Below are 19,741 nucleotides of genomic sequence, written 5' to 3'. Positions count from 1 at the left end.
ACCGTGTTTTCTACAAATTCTGATTTTAAATGTATATTTTCAGGAAAAATAAATTCATCACCCAATGTTAATACTACTGCATCAGGTGTTGAAGACCTTAACATCATTCAGGTGACAATTCCAGGTATGATTTCTCTGCTTCCATCAGAGTTTTGGGGGGTCTCTTCAGGGCCTCTTGGACTTTCCCAACTAGAGAGGTTTGCTCAGCTCATCCGGGGACTCGGATACATTACACATTGCCTGGTGCTCCTCCCAGACTCCTACAGCAGTTGCCTTCCAAATACAGTTGCTCTCCAAACAGCAACGGCAAGTTTTGGCACTTGGCATGAGCTAAATCCTGTTAACCACCCAAATGTCTAGTCTGTTCCTTAAAAAAAGTCTATATGAGACCGGGCACGGTGGCTCACGCTTGTAATCCCAGCACTTTGGGAGGCTGAGACAGGAGGATCGCTTGAGGTCAGGAATTCAAAACCAGCCTAGCCAACATGGTGAAACCCTGACTCTACTAAACATACAAGAAAAATTAGCCAGGCCTGGTTGTGCGTGGCTGTAATCCCAGCTACTTGGGAGGCTGAGGCAGGAGAACTGCTTGAACCCGGGAGGTGGAGGTCGCAGTGAGCCGAGATGGGGCCACTGCACTCCAGCCTTGGTGACAGAGCCATACTCCATCTGGGAAAAAAAAAAAATCTATATAAAACAGCAGGTAAAGGTCTTTGTAACAAGAATAAATTTGTAGCATTTTTAGTTAGGCATTATTTTGAACAATTTCAAATTTAATTAGCTCAAAGTGCTCAAATACTTAAATCATTAAAAAATGGAAAATGCTTGAAAACATTACACAGAGGTCCTAAAAATTGGGATTAAAAGTGCATCATTGAGCAGCGGCTTGTACCTGTAGTCTCGGCTACTTGGGAGGCTTAGGCAGGAGGATCGCTTGAGCCCAAGAGTTCAAGGCCAGTCTGGGCAACATCGTGAGATACCATCTCTTTACCATAAAAAAAAAAAAGCAGTATTTAAGTTTTGGGTTTTCTCTGAACTGTTTCAGATGATGATAATGAAAGACTCTCGAAAGTTGAAAAAGCTAGACAGCTAAGAGAACAAGTGAATGACCTCTTTAGTCGGAAATTTGGTAAGTTTTGCATTTGCAAAGTACAGTTGCTATAAGCAAAGAGATTTGTTTTAATAAGATCTTTTCAGCAGATGATGGTTAGATGGTTGTAATCCTATATAAAAGGAATTAAAATTTAAAAGTGAGTTGTTTGTGCTAAATTTATTTAATAAGATACCATTAGTGTTACACTATTGATTGTCAGTATGAAAGTTAATGAATTTAAGGTTCACCATCTGGCAGTGTGGCTCACACTTGTAATCCCAGCATTTTGGGAGCCCGAGGCAGGTGGATCAGTTGAGGCCAGGAGTTCGAGACCAGCCTGGCCAACATAGTGAAACCCTGTCTCTACTAAAAAATTCAAAAAATTAGCCGGGTATGGTGGTGCACACCTGTAATCCCAGCTACTCAGGAGGCTGTGGCACGAGAATTGCTTGAACCTGGGAGGCAGAGATTGCAGTGAGCTGAGATCAAGCCACCACACTCCAACCTGGGTGACAGAGCAAGACTCTGTCTCAAAAAAAAAAAAAATTTAAGGTTCATATTTAAATTTGTTTGAAGTGTACAAAGACCTTAGTTAACAGCAGAGAGTCTTTAAAATAAATGTTAATCTTGTGCTTTTGACAGGCTGTTTAAGGCAGTGGGTTAATCTGTGCTGTTGTGCTGTTTGTCTCACTGTCCCTGTAGGTGAAGCTATTGGTATGGGTTTTCCTGTGAAAGTTCCCTACAGGAAAATCACAATTAACCCTGGCTGTGTGGTGGTTGATGGCATGCCCCCGGGGGTGTCCTTCAAAGCCCCCAGCTACCTGGAAATCAGCTCCATGAGAAGGATCTTAGACTCTGCCGAGTTTATCAAATTCACGGTCATTAGGTAAGTGAGAGTTTCCTGCTTAGTCACAGGAGCGAATCTGGAGCTCATGAGGCTGACTCTTCTAAAATGCAGCCACAGGTAGTCATCGAATCCGGCTTCCTATGCTGTGCAATCAACAAATCAAAATAACTTGTGTCATCATTAGAATGTCAGATGTGCTTCTACGAACTAAGCTGACTCTTTTAATTCTTTGGCAAAGGGTTGGCAAACTAGGACTGTTTGCCAAATTCAGCCTGCCTCCTATTTTTAGAGTCTTCCTGAAACACAGCTACACCCGTATTATCCATGGCTGCTTTCCTGTCACAGTGAGTAAGTAGCTGGGACTGAGATGGCATGGCCTCCAAAGTCTAAAATATTTACTCTCTAGCACTTTGTAGAAAAACCTTAGCTAGGCACAGTGGCTAACGCCTGTAATCCCAGCATTTTGGGAGGCCAAGGCAGGCAGATCACCTGAGGTCAGGAGTTCCAGACCAGCCTGGCCAACATGGTGAAATCCCATCTCTACAAAAATACAACAGTTAGCTGGGCATGATGGCGGGTGCCTGTAATACCAGCTACTCGGGAGGCTGAGGCAGAATAGTCGCTTGAACCCAGGAGGTGGAGGTTGCAATGAGCCAAGATCATGCCACTGCACTCCAGCCTGGACGACAGAGTGAGACTCCATCACCAGAAAAAAACTTTGTCAACCTCTGTCTTAGGGCGCCTTGTCACAGGCTTCGGGTCAGACGGATTCAACCTCGCATCAGCCATTTGTTAGCCAGGTCACTCTGTTCTTTGTCTGTAAATGAGATTGATCGTTGTTCCCACTGAGAGTGTCAGCTCCTTCCCATAGAGCAGGCATGATGATTGTACTCACCTCTGACACCATTGTGAGTGCCACATTCCTTCCCATGTCCTTGTCACCGTAAGAGATGCCCACCTGAGCACCAACCCCAGGTTATCTTCCCCTTTGTCTTCCAGCCCCCCAGAAACAGCTACGACTCAACCTACCCAATCATTTCATCATCAGATTGCCACTGTCTCCAGTTCAGGTCTCTTGGGACTGGCACTCAGAAATCTCATAATAAATCCTCTTGAGGCTTCTCATACACTCGTCTTCTTCCAATCTTCTTTCCCTCAAAATCTCATATTTTGGTTCCACTTCACCCACGGTCATTCTCCATATCACTCCCAGGAGTTAGGCAAAAAGCCCCTTCCGTTCTTCCGTATGTTAAACTTAGAATCACTCTGTTCCCTGCTCTACGTTTCTATTTTTTGTTTTTCCTCCATTTACTAGTAGCTTAACACTTTCTAACAGTGTTCTTATTATTGATACATATCTATCTCTTCCATAAGCTTATAAGGTCATGGATAATACTTCTCATTGTAGTACGTAAATGACGTGGGCTAGATATGAGTTGAATAAACAATTATACCTGTAAATTCTTACAGAGTGAAAATAAATTGTTATACTTTACAATTTGTTTCTCTCTTTAGACCATTTCCAGGACTTGTGATTAATAACCGTGAGTATTTTGTGAAGTGTTTTGTTTTTGTTTTTTCCTGGGGTCTGACGTGTGTGCGTGTGAGTGTGTATACATGCTTAACGTATATCACGTTACTTCACCTATGTCAGTAACCATGGCAAATACTTGTTTTAGCCCTCAGTAAAAACACCAGGCACTTCCTAGTTGTAAAATTATTCAAGCTTCTTAACTTCCTATCCTCGATGCACTTAATCATAAAATGGTAATAATAGCACCGATTTTGGGGGAGTCGTTCCAGTAGATGGAAAGCATCTGGAACAGGTGTCAGCAAGCTCCTGCCGACGTGTATGCATAAAGTTTTATTGAAACCACCATCGTGTCCATTTGTTTATGGCAGAATTGAGAGATGGCAGCAGCAAGTGTGTGCCTGCAAAACCTAAAATATTTACTAATTGGCTCTGCAAGAAAAGAGTTTGCATCCCCCTAACCTAGAACAGCGTCTAGCCTCTAGTATGTGTTTAGCCTACAGTATGTGCTCAGCGAATACAATCTATATTTATTACTGCTTTTATGACTGTTATAATTACTGTGCTTGGATTTCGTGACAAAGTAAGTCACAATGTGCCTGCTTCTGTTAGTATTTCAGCACAGTGCCTGGCACACATGGGGCTCTCAAATATTGCTGAGCGAGTGAACAAATGTCCTTTCAATTCCTTAACGTTGATGTCATTTTCAATAGTATTTTGAGCCAAACTTAATTTTGCAAGTGTGTTTTGTTTTCTTAACTTTATTATTAAAAATGTATAAAAGTGAGGCCAGGCGCGGTGGCTCACGCCTGTAATCCCAGCAGTTTGGGAGGCTGAGGCAGGCGGATCAGTTGAGGTTGGGAGTTGGAGACCAGCCCGTCCAACATGGTGAAAGCCTGTCTCTACTAAAAATACAAAAATCAGCTGGGTGTGGTGGCGCGTGCCTGTAATCCCAGCTACTCAGGAGGCTGAGGCAGGAGAGTTGCTTGAATCCTAGAGGCGGAGGTTGCAGTGAGCTGAGATCGTGCCATTGCACTCCAGCCTGGGCAACAAGAGCAAAACTCTGTCTCAATAAATAAATAAATAAATAAATAAAATGTTCTCTTTTGTTCCTGTTCTTGTGCGGTAGTGTGGAATAGAGTTTTATGGTAATTACTATGAATTAGTGATTCTGAGGGACATATCAGAACTCTGAGGTTTGTTTCCTTCTCATCTTGAGGGAAACAGCAAATGTATGTTAAAATGCTTTTCCAAGGGAACAACACATCCTTACATTATTTAAACCAATCTGCTTCATTTTCAGAGCTGGTTGATCAGAGTGAGTCAGAAGGCCCCGTGATACAAGGTGAGCGAGGCAGGGGAGGGCCCGGAGCTACTCCTGCCTGCACAGTGGCACACATGGCGTGCCTGCGTGTGGCTTCGGCTCTCAGTCACCTGCCCTGAGGGGACTCAGTTACACAGCACACACATGCTTCTCTGTGGTTTTCACTCCTGGGTTTGACAGCTGATCAAAACATAAATTCAAGCTGTGGGTCCTGATTGAGAACTGGGGGCTGCAGACCATTTGCACCCCCTATCCCAGCTCAGGCTTAACATCAGGAACCCCAGGATTAATGGGTAGGATGAAATGGCAGAGCAAGAGGGCCGTCACTTTAACCTGACTCTGCCATCCGTTTCTAATGTCTGCCATAAGTCAGTGAGCAAAATGTTCTTCAGTAGAAATGTACAGATTGTGCTTTTAAAAAATTCCTTAAAAAACAAGTGGAATGGCCTGGTGCTATGTGAGTCATTGAAAGTAATGAGACTGGGCGCGGTGGCTCACGCCTGTTATCCCAGCACTTTGGAAGGCTGAGAAGGGTAGATCACTTGAGATCAGGAGTTCGAGACCAGCCTGGCCAACATGGTGAAACCCCGTCTCTACTAAGAATACAAAAACTAGCCGGACGTGGTGGCGTGTTTTTGTATTGGCCGGACGCAGTGAGCCAAGATCATGCCACTGCACTCCAGCCTGGGCAACAGAAAGGAGATTCTGTCTCAAAAAAACAAACATACGAAGAAAAACAAAAAAAGTAATGAAAAGCTTTTATTAAAGGGAGTAAACAGAAGGATAAGGGAGAAAGCATAACTAAGGAGCTTGTTTTCATGGTAGAGCTATGTTAAGACTCTGCTCTTTCAAACTTCAGTTGTATATGTGAACTTAGGACCACATTTGAAAAACAGAAATTTGAAAGTATACTTGGATAATCGTGTGCTCCATCTCAAGACCGTGAGCATTGTTTCATCATGCACCTGTGTTTGTATAGAGTCTAGAGGGCTTTTCTCCTCTTCCTCCTCCTGGGTTCTTTACATAGTATAAAGCAGCTGTTGGAACAATGTGGAAATCAGTCTCTGTGTTTCTCTTTAGAATCAGCTGAACCAAGCCAGTTGGAAGTTCCAGCCACAGAAGGTAAAAGGGTGGGGTGGTCCTGCAAGTCCTTAAGACTTCTTCTTTCTTCTTCTTCTTTTTTTTTTTTTAAAGACAGAGACTTGCTCTGTCACCCAGGGTGGAGTGAGGTTGCGCGATCTCTGCAACCTCCGCCTCCCGGGCTCAAGCAGTTCTCCTGCCTCAGCCTCCCGAGTAGCTGGGATTACAGGCCTGCACCACCATGCTTGGCTAATTTTTGTATTTTTAGTAGAAACGGGGTTTCACCATGTTGGCCAGGCTAGTCTCAGACTTCTGACCTCAAGTGATCCGCCAGCCTTGGCCTCCAAAGTGCTCTGATTACAGGCGCGAGCCACCTTGCCCAGCCAAGACTTTTTTATCAGGACAAAGGATTGTGATTTAAACTATTTCACTAGAACTGGGTGGTGGTTTTGCTCTCTTTCTTCTGGGTGAATTGGATTTGCAGGTTATGCTGTTGAGTGATGACGCATAGCTGCTTTTGCTCCATTTCCCCCAGATGACTTGGTAAATTCTCCGTGAATGACTCTGCTACATAACCTAGATAACCTAACGTGTGTCCTTTAAATGCATGTAAGCCAGAAGATGTATGTTACTTTGAAAACATAAGTAACAAAATTTTGAATGTATTGCTAAAGAGATGTCTCTCTGAAGCTCTTTTGATGTTTGGTGTCTTGTCCTTCTTATTAAACCATATCTTAGTAAATAGTTTGGTACGAATGGATTTATCACTGAGCAGGTCTGCAAAATAATTAATCGGTACCGTTTTGTTTCTGTTGATAGAAATAAAAGAGACTGATGGAAGCTCTCAGATCAAGCAAGAACCAGACCCCACGTGGTAGACCTCTTCCCTCCTAGGGTAAATCAGCTTCTGTGTCAGGGATGCTGTGTGGTGTCCATCTGAACCCCCTGCATACGCGTAGCTAATGTGATCTCCCCACTTTCACATAAGATGGTGGCCCTGCCTTCAGGGAATGTGGGAGCCAGGTGGGAGCCTTCCCGGATATTTAAGCTAGAAGATTCTACAGGGAGATTCTCCTTGGATCAATATATGTCTCTCAGTCAAAGATGTAAAAGCACTTTTGCCTTAAAAAGAATGTTCTGTTTCTAAATAGAGTCAACGTTGTCCTCCTCATTGGAATTCACTATGAGTCAGAATCATTAGACTGACTTTTTTTTTTTCCATAGTAATAGTATTTTGCAGAGTCTCACAGAGCTGCAGATCTTTTGTTCATCTTGCAGAGTTGAGTTAACAAGTCTGATCCTATTATTCCAGATTTCTTAAATTTGGCCAAGTTATAATAGGAGCAGTAGCTTGAGACCCGAAGTCAGGAAACTTTGACAATGGATTTTTTTTTTTAATCCAGAGACTTGTACTGGAATTTGCCTTACCCTGTCAGCTCATGGACTTAAGGTTTCATCCCGCTTTATGAGTGCTTCTGAATCCAAGTCATTGTTACCCGAATTTGCAGATTAAGTTGTGATATTCGTGACTGTTAAATTCCTGTAATTAGATTAACCTCTTTGCTTGCTTGTTTGTTTTCTCTCCTATTTTAGCTTAAAGTATCAGTGGTTGAGAAGAGCTTTTCGGACCTGTTACTACCCCAAGCTGTGTAATATACTTGTATAACAGAAATACCTTCTATACAAACCTTTTTTTCTACTTTTAGATAGAAATGTCTACTTTTTCAGCAGTTCTGTGAATTAAAGAGCAGAGTGACTGTGGGTCTGGAATGGCTGGTGTACTTGGGAATGTACTATCAGGATTTTACAGCAATGCTGGGAAATGACAGGGAAAATGACAGGAATGAATCTCACCAGATTTTTTATGTACTTAGCAGAGCCTTGAGTTACGGTGTTTATTTTCCAATCAAGTGAAGATATCTCCTACTTCTCCTACTGGAACGTCTCAGCTTCTGCAGTGAAGAAAAATTCCTGTGATAGTTCAGTTCTTTAGTTTTTCTATTTGAAAAAAAAAAAAATCATTTAAATGATCCTTTGTTCACGGCTCTCCTTAATGACTGAGTGAACAGTTCCTATCTGTATATTTGACTAAACCTTTTCCTAAGCTATCTCTCATGGTTCCTATGTTTTTTTATCATAATTAAAAGCAAAACCATCTGGATCACCTAACAGTCAGAGGTCAGTATCTCAGCGTGTGAATTATAGAGTAAATACAGAGAGAACCTCTTCCACTTTTACTTTTCGTCCAAATAAAATGCATGGTGTACCAGAAGTTGAAGATCGGGTTGAGGATTGGGGCTAGCTCGATGACACTAAGGCCCCAACATCGCGGGACCTGCTGTGGCGCGGATTCTTAGGAACGCTGTTCTAGCCGGCCCCCTCTCCAGGGGTCGCCGTGGCCGGCATTATTTCCTAGTTCTTCTTGTAACCCTGAGGTGCCAGCGCGGGGAGTGAGGAGGGGTCAGGGGGCTAAGGATGCAACCTCTGACGTTCTGCGCCTTCCTAGGAGAGTCTTACATGTGTTGAGATTTCACAAGCAATGCGAGTTGTAAAATACCAGCTCTACAAGAAGCTAGGCTCTGTGACGGCATAGTTTTCAGTAGCTTTATCACAATATTCACAATGGAGAATTATATGACATGGTAGCAGAAATAGGCCCTTTTATGTGTTGCTTCTATTTTACCTCAAATTGTAGATATAGGGTAATCAATAAAATCCATCCATGCCTTTCACACACTAAGTCATTGCTCTCTCGGCTGTTTTCATGGTTCTGTCTGGGGAAGCCTGGGGGTGGCTCGGTGTAGGTGGGACGCAGACCGAGGCCGAGGCTGGCGCTGGGCAGAGCCCGCCGGGCCTCCCGGGGACAGCGCCACTTGCGGTGTTTCTCAGACCACTGCTGCCCATCTCCTCTGAGCGGGCCAGGGCCCCCACCCTTCCATCTGGGCCATGCCAGCTGTGGATGGAGAGCCGCTCACATACGACATTGGGTGCCAAAAGCCCCTGCCATCGAGAGCTCATGCAGCAGTCCCTCCTGCCTGAGCCCACACACTGACTCTGAGGCTCTTCTTTTCTCAGCGTGGTCCCTGCCTCTGCCGTGCCCTATCCGCGTGTGCCAGAAAGGGAAACTGATCTCACGATTCACCTGCCTGCTAACCTGGGAGGAGACTGCTTCTCTGATAGCATCTCACAGTTCTTTTAACATGTTCTTAAAATGTGTCCTGCCGCACCACCCTCAGCCACACCTCCCAGCGCCCATCCTGGGGAATCAGGGCCATGGCAAGGCTGCCGTTGGCAAAAGCCCAGCTCTGCCATGAATCTCCGTTCAGTTACTGGTTTCACACTCATTTGTGAGGTCACAGACTTGCCAAGGATATTCATGATTCAATCCATTACAACAATTCTGTGTGTACATAACACATTTTTTCCTTTCTTTTTTTTTTTTTCCTGAGACAGTCTTGCTCTGTTGCCCAGGCTAGAGCGCAGTGGTGCAGTCTCAGCTCACTGCATCCTCCACTTCCCAGGTTCAAGCAATTCTGCCTCAGCCTCCCGAGTAGCTGGGATTGCAGGCACCCACCAACACACCTGACTAATTTTTGTATTTTTAGTAGAGACGGGGTTTCACCATGTTGGCCAGGCTGGTCTCAAACTCCTGGCCTTAGGTATATACACATATTTTTACACACACACACACACACACACACACACACATAAAGGATTTAAGCCAGGTGCTGTGGTGTACAACTGTAGTCCCAGCTACTAGGGAGGCTGAGGTGGGAGGATCACTTGAGCCACTGCAGTGATTACACCACTGCACTCCAGACTGGGTGACAGTGAGACCCTGTCTCTTAAAAAAGAAGATGCCTTAGCTGCCTGCATTAATTAATGAACAGGCAGTGTATTTCTGTTCTGTTTTTTTTTTTTTTTTTGAAGACGGAGTCTCACTCTGTTGTCCAGGCTGGAGTGCAGTGGCGCAATCTTGTCTCACTGTAACCTCCGCCTCCTGAGTTCGAGATTCTCCTGTCTCAGCCTCCCCAGTAACTGTGATTACGGCCACCTGCCACCACGCCTGTATTTTTAGTAGAGACGGGGTTTCCCCATGTCGGCCAAGCTGGTCTCGAACTCCCAACCTCAAGTGATCCACCTGCGTCGGCCTCCCAAAGTGCTGGGATGACAGGCGTGAGCCACCAAACCCAGCCTCAGGCAGTGCATTTCTAAAAGGCAGATAGTGTGATTCTTCAGAGGGTGAAGGGGAAGTTAAACTTGTCCAGTAAAATCTTCGTTAGCCCGGTAGTCTGGATTGAAAAAGCAAAATATAGTTCAAGTAGGTCTCTTCAGTGTATCTAATAAGCTCTTGTTTCTGAAACAACTGATTCCTTGGCCGGGCGTGGTGGCTCACGCCTGTAATCCCAGCACTTTGGGAGGCCAAGGAGGGCAGATCACTTGAGGTCGGGAGCTCAAGACCAGCCTGGTCAACATGGTGAAACCTCGTCTCTAGTGAAAATACAAAAATTAGCCGACTGTGGTAGTGCACACCTGTAATCCCAGCTACTCGGGAGGCTGAGGTAGGAGAGAATTGCTTGAACCTGGGAGGCGGAGGCTGCAGTGAGCCAAGATCACACCACTGCACTCCAGCCTGCGTGACAGAGTGAAACTCTGTCTCAAAAAAACAAAAACCTCCTGATTTTTTTTTTTTTTTGAGATGGAGTCTGGCTCTGTCGCCCAGGCTGGAGCGCAATGGTGCGATCTCGGCTCACTGCAACCTCTGCCTTCTGGATTCAAACGATTCTCCTGCCTCAGCCTCCAGAGTATCTGGAACTACAGGCGCCTGCCACCACGCCCAGCTAATTTTTTGTATTTTTAGTAGAGATGGGGTTTCACCATGTTAGCCAGGATGGTCTCAATCTCCTGACCTCGTGATTTGCCCACCTCAGCCTCCGAAAGTGTTGAGATTACAGGCATGAGCCACCACACCCGGCCGCCTCCTGATTTCATAATAATTCAAGGGACAAACATAATTACTTCCCAGGTAAGGCAGTAGAGTGACTAAGAACAAATCCACTTCTGGACAGCCATTATATTGGGGACATTTTTATCAGAAAAACAGTAAAAGCAAGGAAATGTCTCCCTCCCAGGACTGTATGAATTAAACCCTGCCTGCTGATTGCCAAGTGACAACTCCCATTCCAAGCCCCTGGTCCTCAGTGGGGAGGAAACCAAAGTTTTGTCCTTGGAGGGAGGTCCTGCGGGAATGGCCAGGGACGCATCTGCTCTCAAATGCTAGAGCTGGCAATTGTCATCTGCTCGTGAGAAGGTTTCGCCTTTGCCTGTCCCCACCCCCGTCCCTCCCAGGCCATCAGCGCACATCAGAATTAGCACATTACATGATGCCTTAATCTTCTAATTGGTTTAAGTCAGCTGACATGTAAAGTGAGGTCTGGGAGACTGTTCTGGAACTGTATAGATGAGGACGTCGTTGCCCCAGTCTTATTCAGAAGCTTGAGGATGCAACTTGGACCTGGGTCTGTGGTCCCCTAGGACCTGAAACCCATATAGAGCCAGCCGCCAGTTCCATTTTGAAGTAGGTTAGTCTCTCTCTTTCTTTTTATTTTTTGAGACAGAGTTTCGCTCCTGTTGCCCAGGCTGGAGTGCAATGGCACGATCTCAGCTCACCGCAACCTCCACCTCCCAGTTCAAGCGATTCTCCTGCCTCAGCCTCCCGAGTAGCTGGGATTACAGGCATGTGCCACCACACCTGGCTAATTTTGTATTTTTAGTAGAGATGGGGTTTCTCCATGTTGGTCAGGCTGGTCTGGAACTCCTGACCTCAAGCAATCCGCCTGCCCCAGCCTCCCAAAGTGCTGGGATAACAGGCATGAGCCCCTGTGCCTGGCTGTAGTTTGGTTTTTCTGAGCCTCCTCCTGGCTCCCATTTCTGTTTTTTTGTTTTTGTTTTTGTCTTTTCTCCAAAGACCAAAATTTCCACCAGAGAGGAAGATCGAGGGACGAGGCCTTTCTAGTTTCCACATTACACTCTAAGTGCTGGTCTTAGTAAATTCAAGGCACCTGGTGGGCTTAACCATTCGGGGGCAGATAATTGTTACACACCAAAGGGGCATCTTTTGGAAAGTCACTGCCCAGTAACCACTTCCATCTTCTGGAAGGTCGCTGCTCATCTTCCTAAAGGGAAGCCCCAATTTCTGGACTTGGATGTGTTTTGAGGATCTGATGTTCTCCCAAAGTGCCTCAGTTTCCCTATGATGGGGAAAGAGGAAGGGGACGGATTTTAGGAATGGAGGTGACCTGGAGGCCGCTGTCCCTGTCCTTAGACCTGCGAGTCCAGGGGGATGACCGCAAACAGGGCTGTGGGGCCTTTCTTTACTCTCAAAAGCATCACTTCCCCTGCCTGGAGTTCAGATCCTGCCTGGATCCACGGTGGGAAGGGAGCTCTGGCTCTCTCTACTTCACCCACGGCTGCCCGCTCACCTGGCTCACAGGGCAGACTGGATGCAGCTTTCAGCCGGTTGTAGAAATCACAGGTCCCTGGCCGGGAACGGTGGCTCAGGCCTGTAATCCCAGCACTTTGGGAGGCCGAGGTGGGCGGATCATGAGGTCAGGAGATCGAGACCATCCTGGCTAGCACGGTGAAACCCCGTCTCTACTAAAAATACAAAAAATTAGCCGGGCGTGGTGCTGGGCGCCTATAGTCCCAGCTACTCGGGAGGCTGAGGCAGAATGGCGTGAACCCGGGAGGCCAAGCTGGCAGTGAGCCGAGATCGCACCACTGCACTCTAGCCTGGGTGACAGAGCGAGACTCCGTCTCAAAAAAAAGAAATCACAGGTCCCTAGGGGCCTAGTGGCCCATCAGTGACAAAGGGCAGGTGGACCTGGTGTGGCTGCACCAGAGGGGCCTTCTCATCCTGGGAACTGGGCTAAAAACCAAGCCCAGACTGAGGCCCATGCTTTTGTCCCCCCAGCCGCCTCGAGGTCCCTCCTTACCTGCCCCCTGCACCCCTACCCCATCTTAACTCTTTTTTTTTTTTTCCAAGATGGAGTCTCACTCTGTTGCCCAGGCTGGAGTGCAGTGGTGCAATCTCTGCCCCCTGCAACCTCTGCCTACCAGGTCCAAGCTATTCTCCTGCCTCAGCCTCCCGAGTAGCTGGGATTACAGGTGTCCACCACCACACCCAGCTAATTTTTGTATTTTTAGTAGAGACGGGTTTCCCCATGTTGGCCAGGTTGGTCTCGAACTCCTGACCTCAAGTGATCCGCCTGCCTTGGCCTCCCAAAGTTCTGGGATTACAGGCGTGCGTGAGCCACTGCGCCTGGCACCGCACCTTAATTTTGAGGAAGTGTTGGGAAAGCCGGCTCTGACATCTCTTGTGAGGCAAGCCCAGCTGGGGAAGGTGTTTCCTGCCTGACTTCCTCCCCAGAAGCTATAGCAGGGCTTGCTGTGGCATCCACTTCCTGCGGGGGCTCAAGGTTGCTCATTCCTCAGGCTACATAAAGCAGTAAGGACCCACCCAGGAGGACCCCTCCAGAGGTGTGAGGGCGATTTGGTGGACACAGGTAGGGCCAGCAACAGAGCAGAGGGCCCACCTCCCAGAGCCCCAAATGCCACAGGCTGAGAAGGTCTAGCTCTAGCTGCATCCAAAGGACCTGTTGAACTCCTGTCCCGATTGACACTAAAACTGTCCCCTCCTGTACGGTGCCCACACCCTTCAGGGGAAACCCCTGGATAAACAGCAGTCACTGCAGGTCTCCAAAAAGACAAGGCCGGAACAGGGAACCTGGGGTGCATGTTCAGGAAGCTGTGGCAAGTGTTGACACCACAGCCCCAAGTTTCTTTTTCTGGCCCGCGGAAGATGAGCTTCAGTCCCATGGAGGTGACAAGGTTGTCCTCCTGCATGATGGGGCTCTGCGGTGCCTCTGCGCCTGGGTAACCCCTCACCGAGAAAGCCGCGTCTACAGGTCCCACCTGTCTGCAGGTGTGCCGCCCCCAACTCCAGGCCTGTGTGACTTAGCGACTGTCCCAGATCTCTCCTGGGAAGTGGTGCAGGGGCCTGGCCCTCAGTGAGTCCCAGAGGGACCGCACCACCACTGACTTCACTGTGCTGCTTGGAGCTGGGGAGATGTGGAAACGGCCACTCCAGACCCAGTGACTGGCTGGCTCTTAGGATGTGATTTCCTCATTACTGAAATTTGTTTCAAGTGTACAGAAATCACCATCGGCCACGCGCAGTGGCTCACGCCTGTAATCCCAGCACTTTGGGAGGCCGAGACGGGTGGATCACCTGAGGTCAGGCGTTTGAGACCAGCCTGGCCAATATGGAGAAACCCTGTCTGTACTAAAAATAGAAAAATTAGCCGGGTGTGGTAGCGGAAATTTATAATCCCAGCTACTCGGGAGCCTGAGGCAGGAGAATTGCTTGAACCCAGGAGGTGGAGGTTGCAGTGAGCCGAGACTGCGCCATTGCACTGCAGCCTGGGCAACGGAGTGAGACTTTGTCTCAAAAAAAAAAATTTTTTTTCACCAAAGCCCCTGGGGGTGGTGGTGCACTGCGGAGTTTATAGCCTTCCTGGGTGGCAGAGGGCAACTGGGCCCCTGAGCACAGAAGTGGGGCTCCCACGGGGGTGGGGCTGGCTTGGAAGGTCCCCATTCCTGTGGTGCATATTTGATGAGGGCCCATGTCGTGCCTGGAGCTGGGCCAGAAGCCACAGTGCAGTGCAGTGGGGACAGACCCAGCCTGTCCATGGGCTTGGTGACTGTCAGCCTGGCCGTGTCAGGGAAGGCTTCCAGGCCACCCACACAGCTGCGCCACACCCAGACCAGCTCTCCAAGGGACATCATGAGACTGCTCCACTGTCAGAGCCCCGGGCCGGTGGTCCCAGCAACTTGGGGTGCCTGCTGTCCTTCATGTGACATTTTCTTCATTCAAAGCTCAATTTAAACAGCAAGAAGCCTCCCTGCCTCCTACCTGGCAATTTCCCTGCCCCGCACCTTGGAGGCAGCCCCTGAGCAGTCTGCATCTGGTGATGGCCAACGTTTGCCACCCTAGTACTTGACCCTATTTAATCCTCACGGCAGCCCATGAAGTGGGTACAGTGGTCAGTGCCATTTCACAGATGAAAAGACAGAGGCTCAGGGAGCTTCAGCCACGTGCACAGCTCAGCCATCAGCCTGCACGTCTCCCCACGGGGCCTGGGTCTCCGTCTGACTCCCCTGAGTTGAATGCTTGGGGCCTGGAGCCCATTCTCTTGTGTCCCTAGGCCAAGGGCTGGAGATCAGGTCTAGGGGAGAAGGGAATTCCCAGGGGTGTGGTTCAGGTGTGTCCTGGGACAGTCTCCCAAGGGCAGGTCCCTGATTCCCCTCTGCCGAGGCCTCAGGGTCCACCCCTGCCAAGCAGAGCCCAGCGCAGGTGATTTGGCTGATAAAGGAAGACGGGTCTCTGGGGAGGCAGTGAGTGGCCCACTTTCTTCTTTGCTTTTTTTTTCTTTTTGAGATGGAGTCTCACTCACTCTGTCTCCCAGGCTGGAATGCAGTGGCACGATCTCGGGTCACTGCAACCTCCGCCTCCCGGGTTCAAGAGAGTCTCCTGCCTCGGCCTCCTGAGTAGCTGGGATTACAAGCAACTGCCACCATGCCCAGCTAATTTTTGTATTTTTTGTAGAGATGGGGTTCACCATGTTGGCCAAGGCTGGAGTGGCCAGCGTTTCTGCCTATTGACACCTGCCTGCCAATACAGGGTCGGTCACACAGAGCCAGCGTCATAGGTACCTTGGGGCCCATCCTGCTGCCCTAGGCAGGAGGGAGAGCTGGTCCTGTGGGCTGGCCCAGGAGACGGTCACCCAGGGCTGTCCAAGGGGATGGATCCTGGCTGTCACTCGCTCAAGAAGAGGCAGCAGGAGAGGCTTAGGTTAGATCTGGGAAAGAACTGTCCCACCCAAAGGCTGATTTGCTCCAGTCCTGGGAACTGCTAGATTCCCTCTCCTGATAAAATGTCCCAGAGGGCACTGCGTGGGTCCCATGCCCTGACGCCAAGTCGCCTTTCTCCTGATATGGTACCCACTGGCCTGGCCTTGGGGATTTCCTGGTTAAAGAAATAGCGAGCTCAGCCCATCTGGGGAAAGCCAAGTGGCCTGAGGGTGGAGAAGGTGACATTTGGAAAAAGGCCAGGACTGGCAGCTCGGACCTGGAAGCCCCCACTCCCTGCCAGCCTGGCTTGAGGTGAGAGCCTTCCTCATGAGCCCCCTACCCCCACTCATTCATTCATTCATTCATTCACATTGTTCAAGGGCAAGGCATGAGAGTGCGACAGTTAAATCATGGGCCTGGGTCCAGACTGCCCAAGTTCAATCGCGGTTCTAGCCTGGCGCGATGGCTCATGCCTGTAATCCCAGCACTTTGGGAGGCCGAGGCAGGCAGATCACTTGAGGTCAGGAGTTCGAGACCAGCCTGGGCAACATGGTGAAACCCCATCTCTACAAAAAATACAAAAATTAGCCGGGCGTGGTGGCACGAGCCTGTAATCCCAGCTACTCGGGAGGCTGGCACAGAATTTCTTGAATCAGGGAGGGGGAGGTTACGGTGAGGCAGGATTGTGCCACTGCACTCCAGCCTGGGTGACACAGCAAGACTCTGTCTCAAAACAAAAACAAAACAAATCCTAGTTCTGCATATACCAGCTGTGGCAATCTGTTTTCCTCTCTGTTTTCCCATCTGTGAAGTGGGGAAAATTGTACCCACTCCCTGACAGCCTCCTTGTGAGGAGAAGATATGGTCATAAATAGAAAGCACCTAGAATAGTGCCTGACATAGGGCAGGGCGGCGGGGTGCAGGGGGCCCTTCCTGTTAGCACTCGGGACGTGGGGGAATTCTTGGGGCCCTGGTATTGTTCTAACACCCAGTGATGGTTCACCAGCTGTCTCCTTTATAATAATTAGGTAAGAGATGTGGTTTTCTACATATTTCACAATACAAACATTTTTAGAAATTCTATTTCCTTCCCCTGAAAAAACTCTCTTATCTCTTTATTACTTCCTTCCTTAACTTTATTTTATTTTATTTTATTTATTTATTTTTTGAAACCAAGTCTACTCTGTTACCCAGCCTGGAGTGCAGTGGTGTGATCTCGGCTCACTGCAACCTCTGCCTCCCAGGTTCAAGCGATTCTTCTGCCTCAGCCTCCCAAGTAGCTGGGATTACAGGCTTGCAACGCCATGCCTGGCTAATTTTTTTATTTTTAGTAGAGACCGGGTTTCACCGTGTTGGCCAAGCTGGTCCCGAACTCCTGACCTCAGATGACCCACCCACCTTGGCCTCCCAAAGTGCTGGAATTACAGGCATGAGCCACTGCACCTATCTTTTTTTTTTTTAATTAAAAAAATTATTTGGTACCTTGTTTCATCCATGCATTAAATTAAATCCTGGCCAGACATAGTGGCTTATGCCTGTAATCCCAGCATTTTGGGAGGCTGAGGCGGGAGGACCACTTGATACTGGAGCTTGAGACCAGGCCGAGCAGCATCTCGAGACCCCGTCTCTACAAAAATAATAATAATAATAATAATAATAATAATAAATAAAAAGTGGAAAAAAATCCTATGTCATCCTGAAAAAAGGCTGTGAGCCTGCTTACAGAGGTCATTACAAGGTCAAACTCAAGTTCGGAGCGCTTCCTGCCTCTGCTCATCCAACAAACTTGCTGGATACCTCCTGTCTGCAGAGCACTTTGAGGGAACATAACAGGGTCTTGGGAGGCCACAGGAGGAGAGTTGAAAGATCACAGCCAGGGGCTCAGGGTGTCCACAGGACAAGTACCCTTGGCCAGGCAGTTACGCAAGAGTGGAAAGACCGCTAGAGGAAGGGAAGGAAGTGCCGAGAGCCCACAAAATTCTCTGCTTACAACCAGCCCCACTAGAACCTTCCTCTGCCCTGCCTCGACATGCCCAGGAGAGCACCGCTGCAGGTCTGGCCTCTGTGCTGAGCCTTTTTTTCTTTTTTCTTTTTTTTTTCCTGAGACAGAGTCTCACTCTGCTTCCCAGGCTGGAGTGCAGTGGCAGGATCTCGGCTCACTGCAACCTCCACCTCCCTGGTTCAAGTGATTCTCCTGTCTCACCCTCCCGAGCAGCTGGGATTACAGGTGTGTGCCACCATGCCCAGCTAATTTTTGTATTTTTAGTGGAGACTGGGTTTCACCATGTTGGGCCAGCTGGTCTTGAACTGCTGACCTCAGGTGATCCGCCCACCGTAGCCTCCCAAAGTTCTGGGATTAGAGCTATGAGCCACCATGCCTGGCTGCTGTGCTGGGCCTTTCGAGGAGGCATTTGACAGGGAAGATGAGAGACAAATTGAGTGTCAGGGAAGGGATGTTCATAGAAAAATTACAGGAGAGCACACAAGTTTCAGCGGGTGAGCCCAGTGCCTGAGCTGCAGGACCACCCTACCAATGACCTTGAACTTATCTGACTGCAGCCTTGAACTCCTGAGCTCAAGGAATCCTTCTGCCTCAGCCTCCTCCCAAGTAGCTGGGACTACTGGCACGTGCCACCATGCCCAGCTAATTATTTATTTTATTTTATTTTATTTTATTTTATTTTATTTTATTTTGAGATGGAGTTTTGTCCTTGTTGCCCAGGCTGGAGTGCAATGGTGCAATCTCAGCTCGCCGCAACTTCTGCCTCCCAGGTTCAAGCGAATTCTCCTGCCTCAGCCTCCTGAGTAGCTGGGATTACAGGCATGTGCCACCATGCCTGGCTAATTTTGTATTTTTAGTAGAGACGGGGTTTCACCATGTTGGCCACGCTGGTCTCGAACTCCTGACCTCAGGTGATCCACCTGCCTCGGCCTCCCAAAGTACTGAGATTACAGGCATGAGCCACCGCACCTGGCCCCACTTGTGGAACTAGCATCTATCCGGAGAGGAGGCAAACATCGCCCACTACCTCCCGCTCTCTCCTGTCACCACTGTCCCCACCATCATTCCAGAGGTCACCCTGGCTTCCAACACTACAGCCTGGCTTGGGCAGTTTTCAAGCCTCATATAAATGACATCCTCCAGAACATGTGCTCTGTTCCTGCCTTCCTTCCATCAGTGATGTGTCTGGAAGATTCCACTGTGTCGCCCTGTGGGACAGGTCCTTGTCATTGCTGAGTAGATCCTGTTGCAAATGCCTATCTCTCTTCATGGAAAGATCCAAGACACATAGGTGGAAATCACCATAGGAAGGGCTGGCAAGGCCGTTCACACCCAGGGCTGGGGACCTCAGGGTGGAGGTGGGGGACAGTAAGGACCAGAAGGAGCAGGTGCCGGCGGGTGATGTGACTTTTCTTCTCTATAGAGAAGTGAAGGCCGGGTGCGGTGGCTCACTCCTGTAATCCCAGCGCTTTGGGAGGTCGAGGTGGGCAGATCACTTGAGGTCAAGAGTTCGAGACCAGCCTGGGCAATTTGGTGAAACCCTATCACTATAAAAATACAAAAAATTAGCCGGACGTGGTGGTGCATGCCTGTAATCCCAGCTATTCGGGAGGCTGAGGCAGGAGAATTGCTTGTACCCGGAAGGTGAAGGTTGCAGTGAGCCGAGATCATGCCACTGCATACCAGCCTGGGGGACAGAAAGAGACTCTGTCTCAAAAAAAAAAAAAAAAAGAAGTGAAGCACTTGCCAAGCAAATCTTTCAGAGCAGATGGAGTGGACCCTACACCTCTTGGATAATAAACGCACTGGATAATAAAAGCAGGAACAGGCCAGGTGCAGTGGCATGTGCCTGTAGTCCCAACCTACTGGGGAGGACAAGGCGGGAGGACTGCTTGAGCCCAGGAGTTGGAGGCTGCAGTGAGTTATGACCAGGCAACTGCACTCCAGCCTGG

General features: G+C 48.6%; 1 protein-coding gene across 19 annotated transcripts in view; it reads left to right on the top strand.

Moving 5' to 3' along the window:
* GTF2I (general transcription factor IIi) overlaps positions 1–8,615 on the top strand; it is a 113,915-nt gene extending 105,300 nt beyond the window's left edge. For 18 of the 19 annotated variants that reach the window (XM_063814482.1, XM_063814487.1, XM_063814484.1 and 15 more), the window contains 8 exons: positions 44–124; positions 1,046–1,129; positions 1,796–1,979; positions 3,456–3,484; positions 4,775–4,816; positions 5,876–5,917; positions 6,695–6,770; positions 7,469–8,615. In XM_063814482.1, coding sequence (XP_063670552.1) covers positions 44–124; positions 1,046–1,129; positions 1,796–1,979; positions 3,456–3,484; positions 4,775–4,816; positions 5,876–5,917; positions 6,695–6,753 — 521 coding nt within the window. In that variant the 3' untranslated portion in view covers positions 6,754–6,770; positions 7,469–8,615. Of the gene's footprint in view, positions 1–43; positions 125–1,045; positions 1,130–1,795; positions 1,980–3,455; positions 3,485–4,774; positions 4,817–5,875; positions 5,918–6,694 lie in introns of all 19 variants that reach the window. The other variant, XM_063814488.1, reaches the window with a different exon arrangement.
* The last annotated feature ends 11,126 nt before the right edge of the window (positions 8,616–19,741 follow it).

The sequence above is a fragment of the Pan troglodytes genome, chromosome 6 (assembly GCF_028858775.2).
Source record: "Pan troglodytes isolate AG18354 chromosome 6, NHGRI_mPanTro3-v2.0_pri, whole genome shotgun sequence".
NCBI classification, from domain to species: Eukaryota; Metazoa; Chordata; class Mammalia; order Primates; family Hominidae; genus Pan; species Pan troglodytes.
The sequence above is the reverse complement of the archived record's forward strand: the minus strand, read 5'-3'. Positions and strand labels throughout refer to the sequence as shown.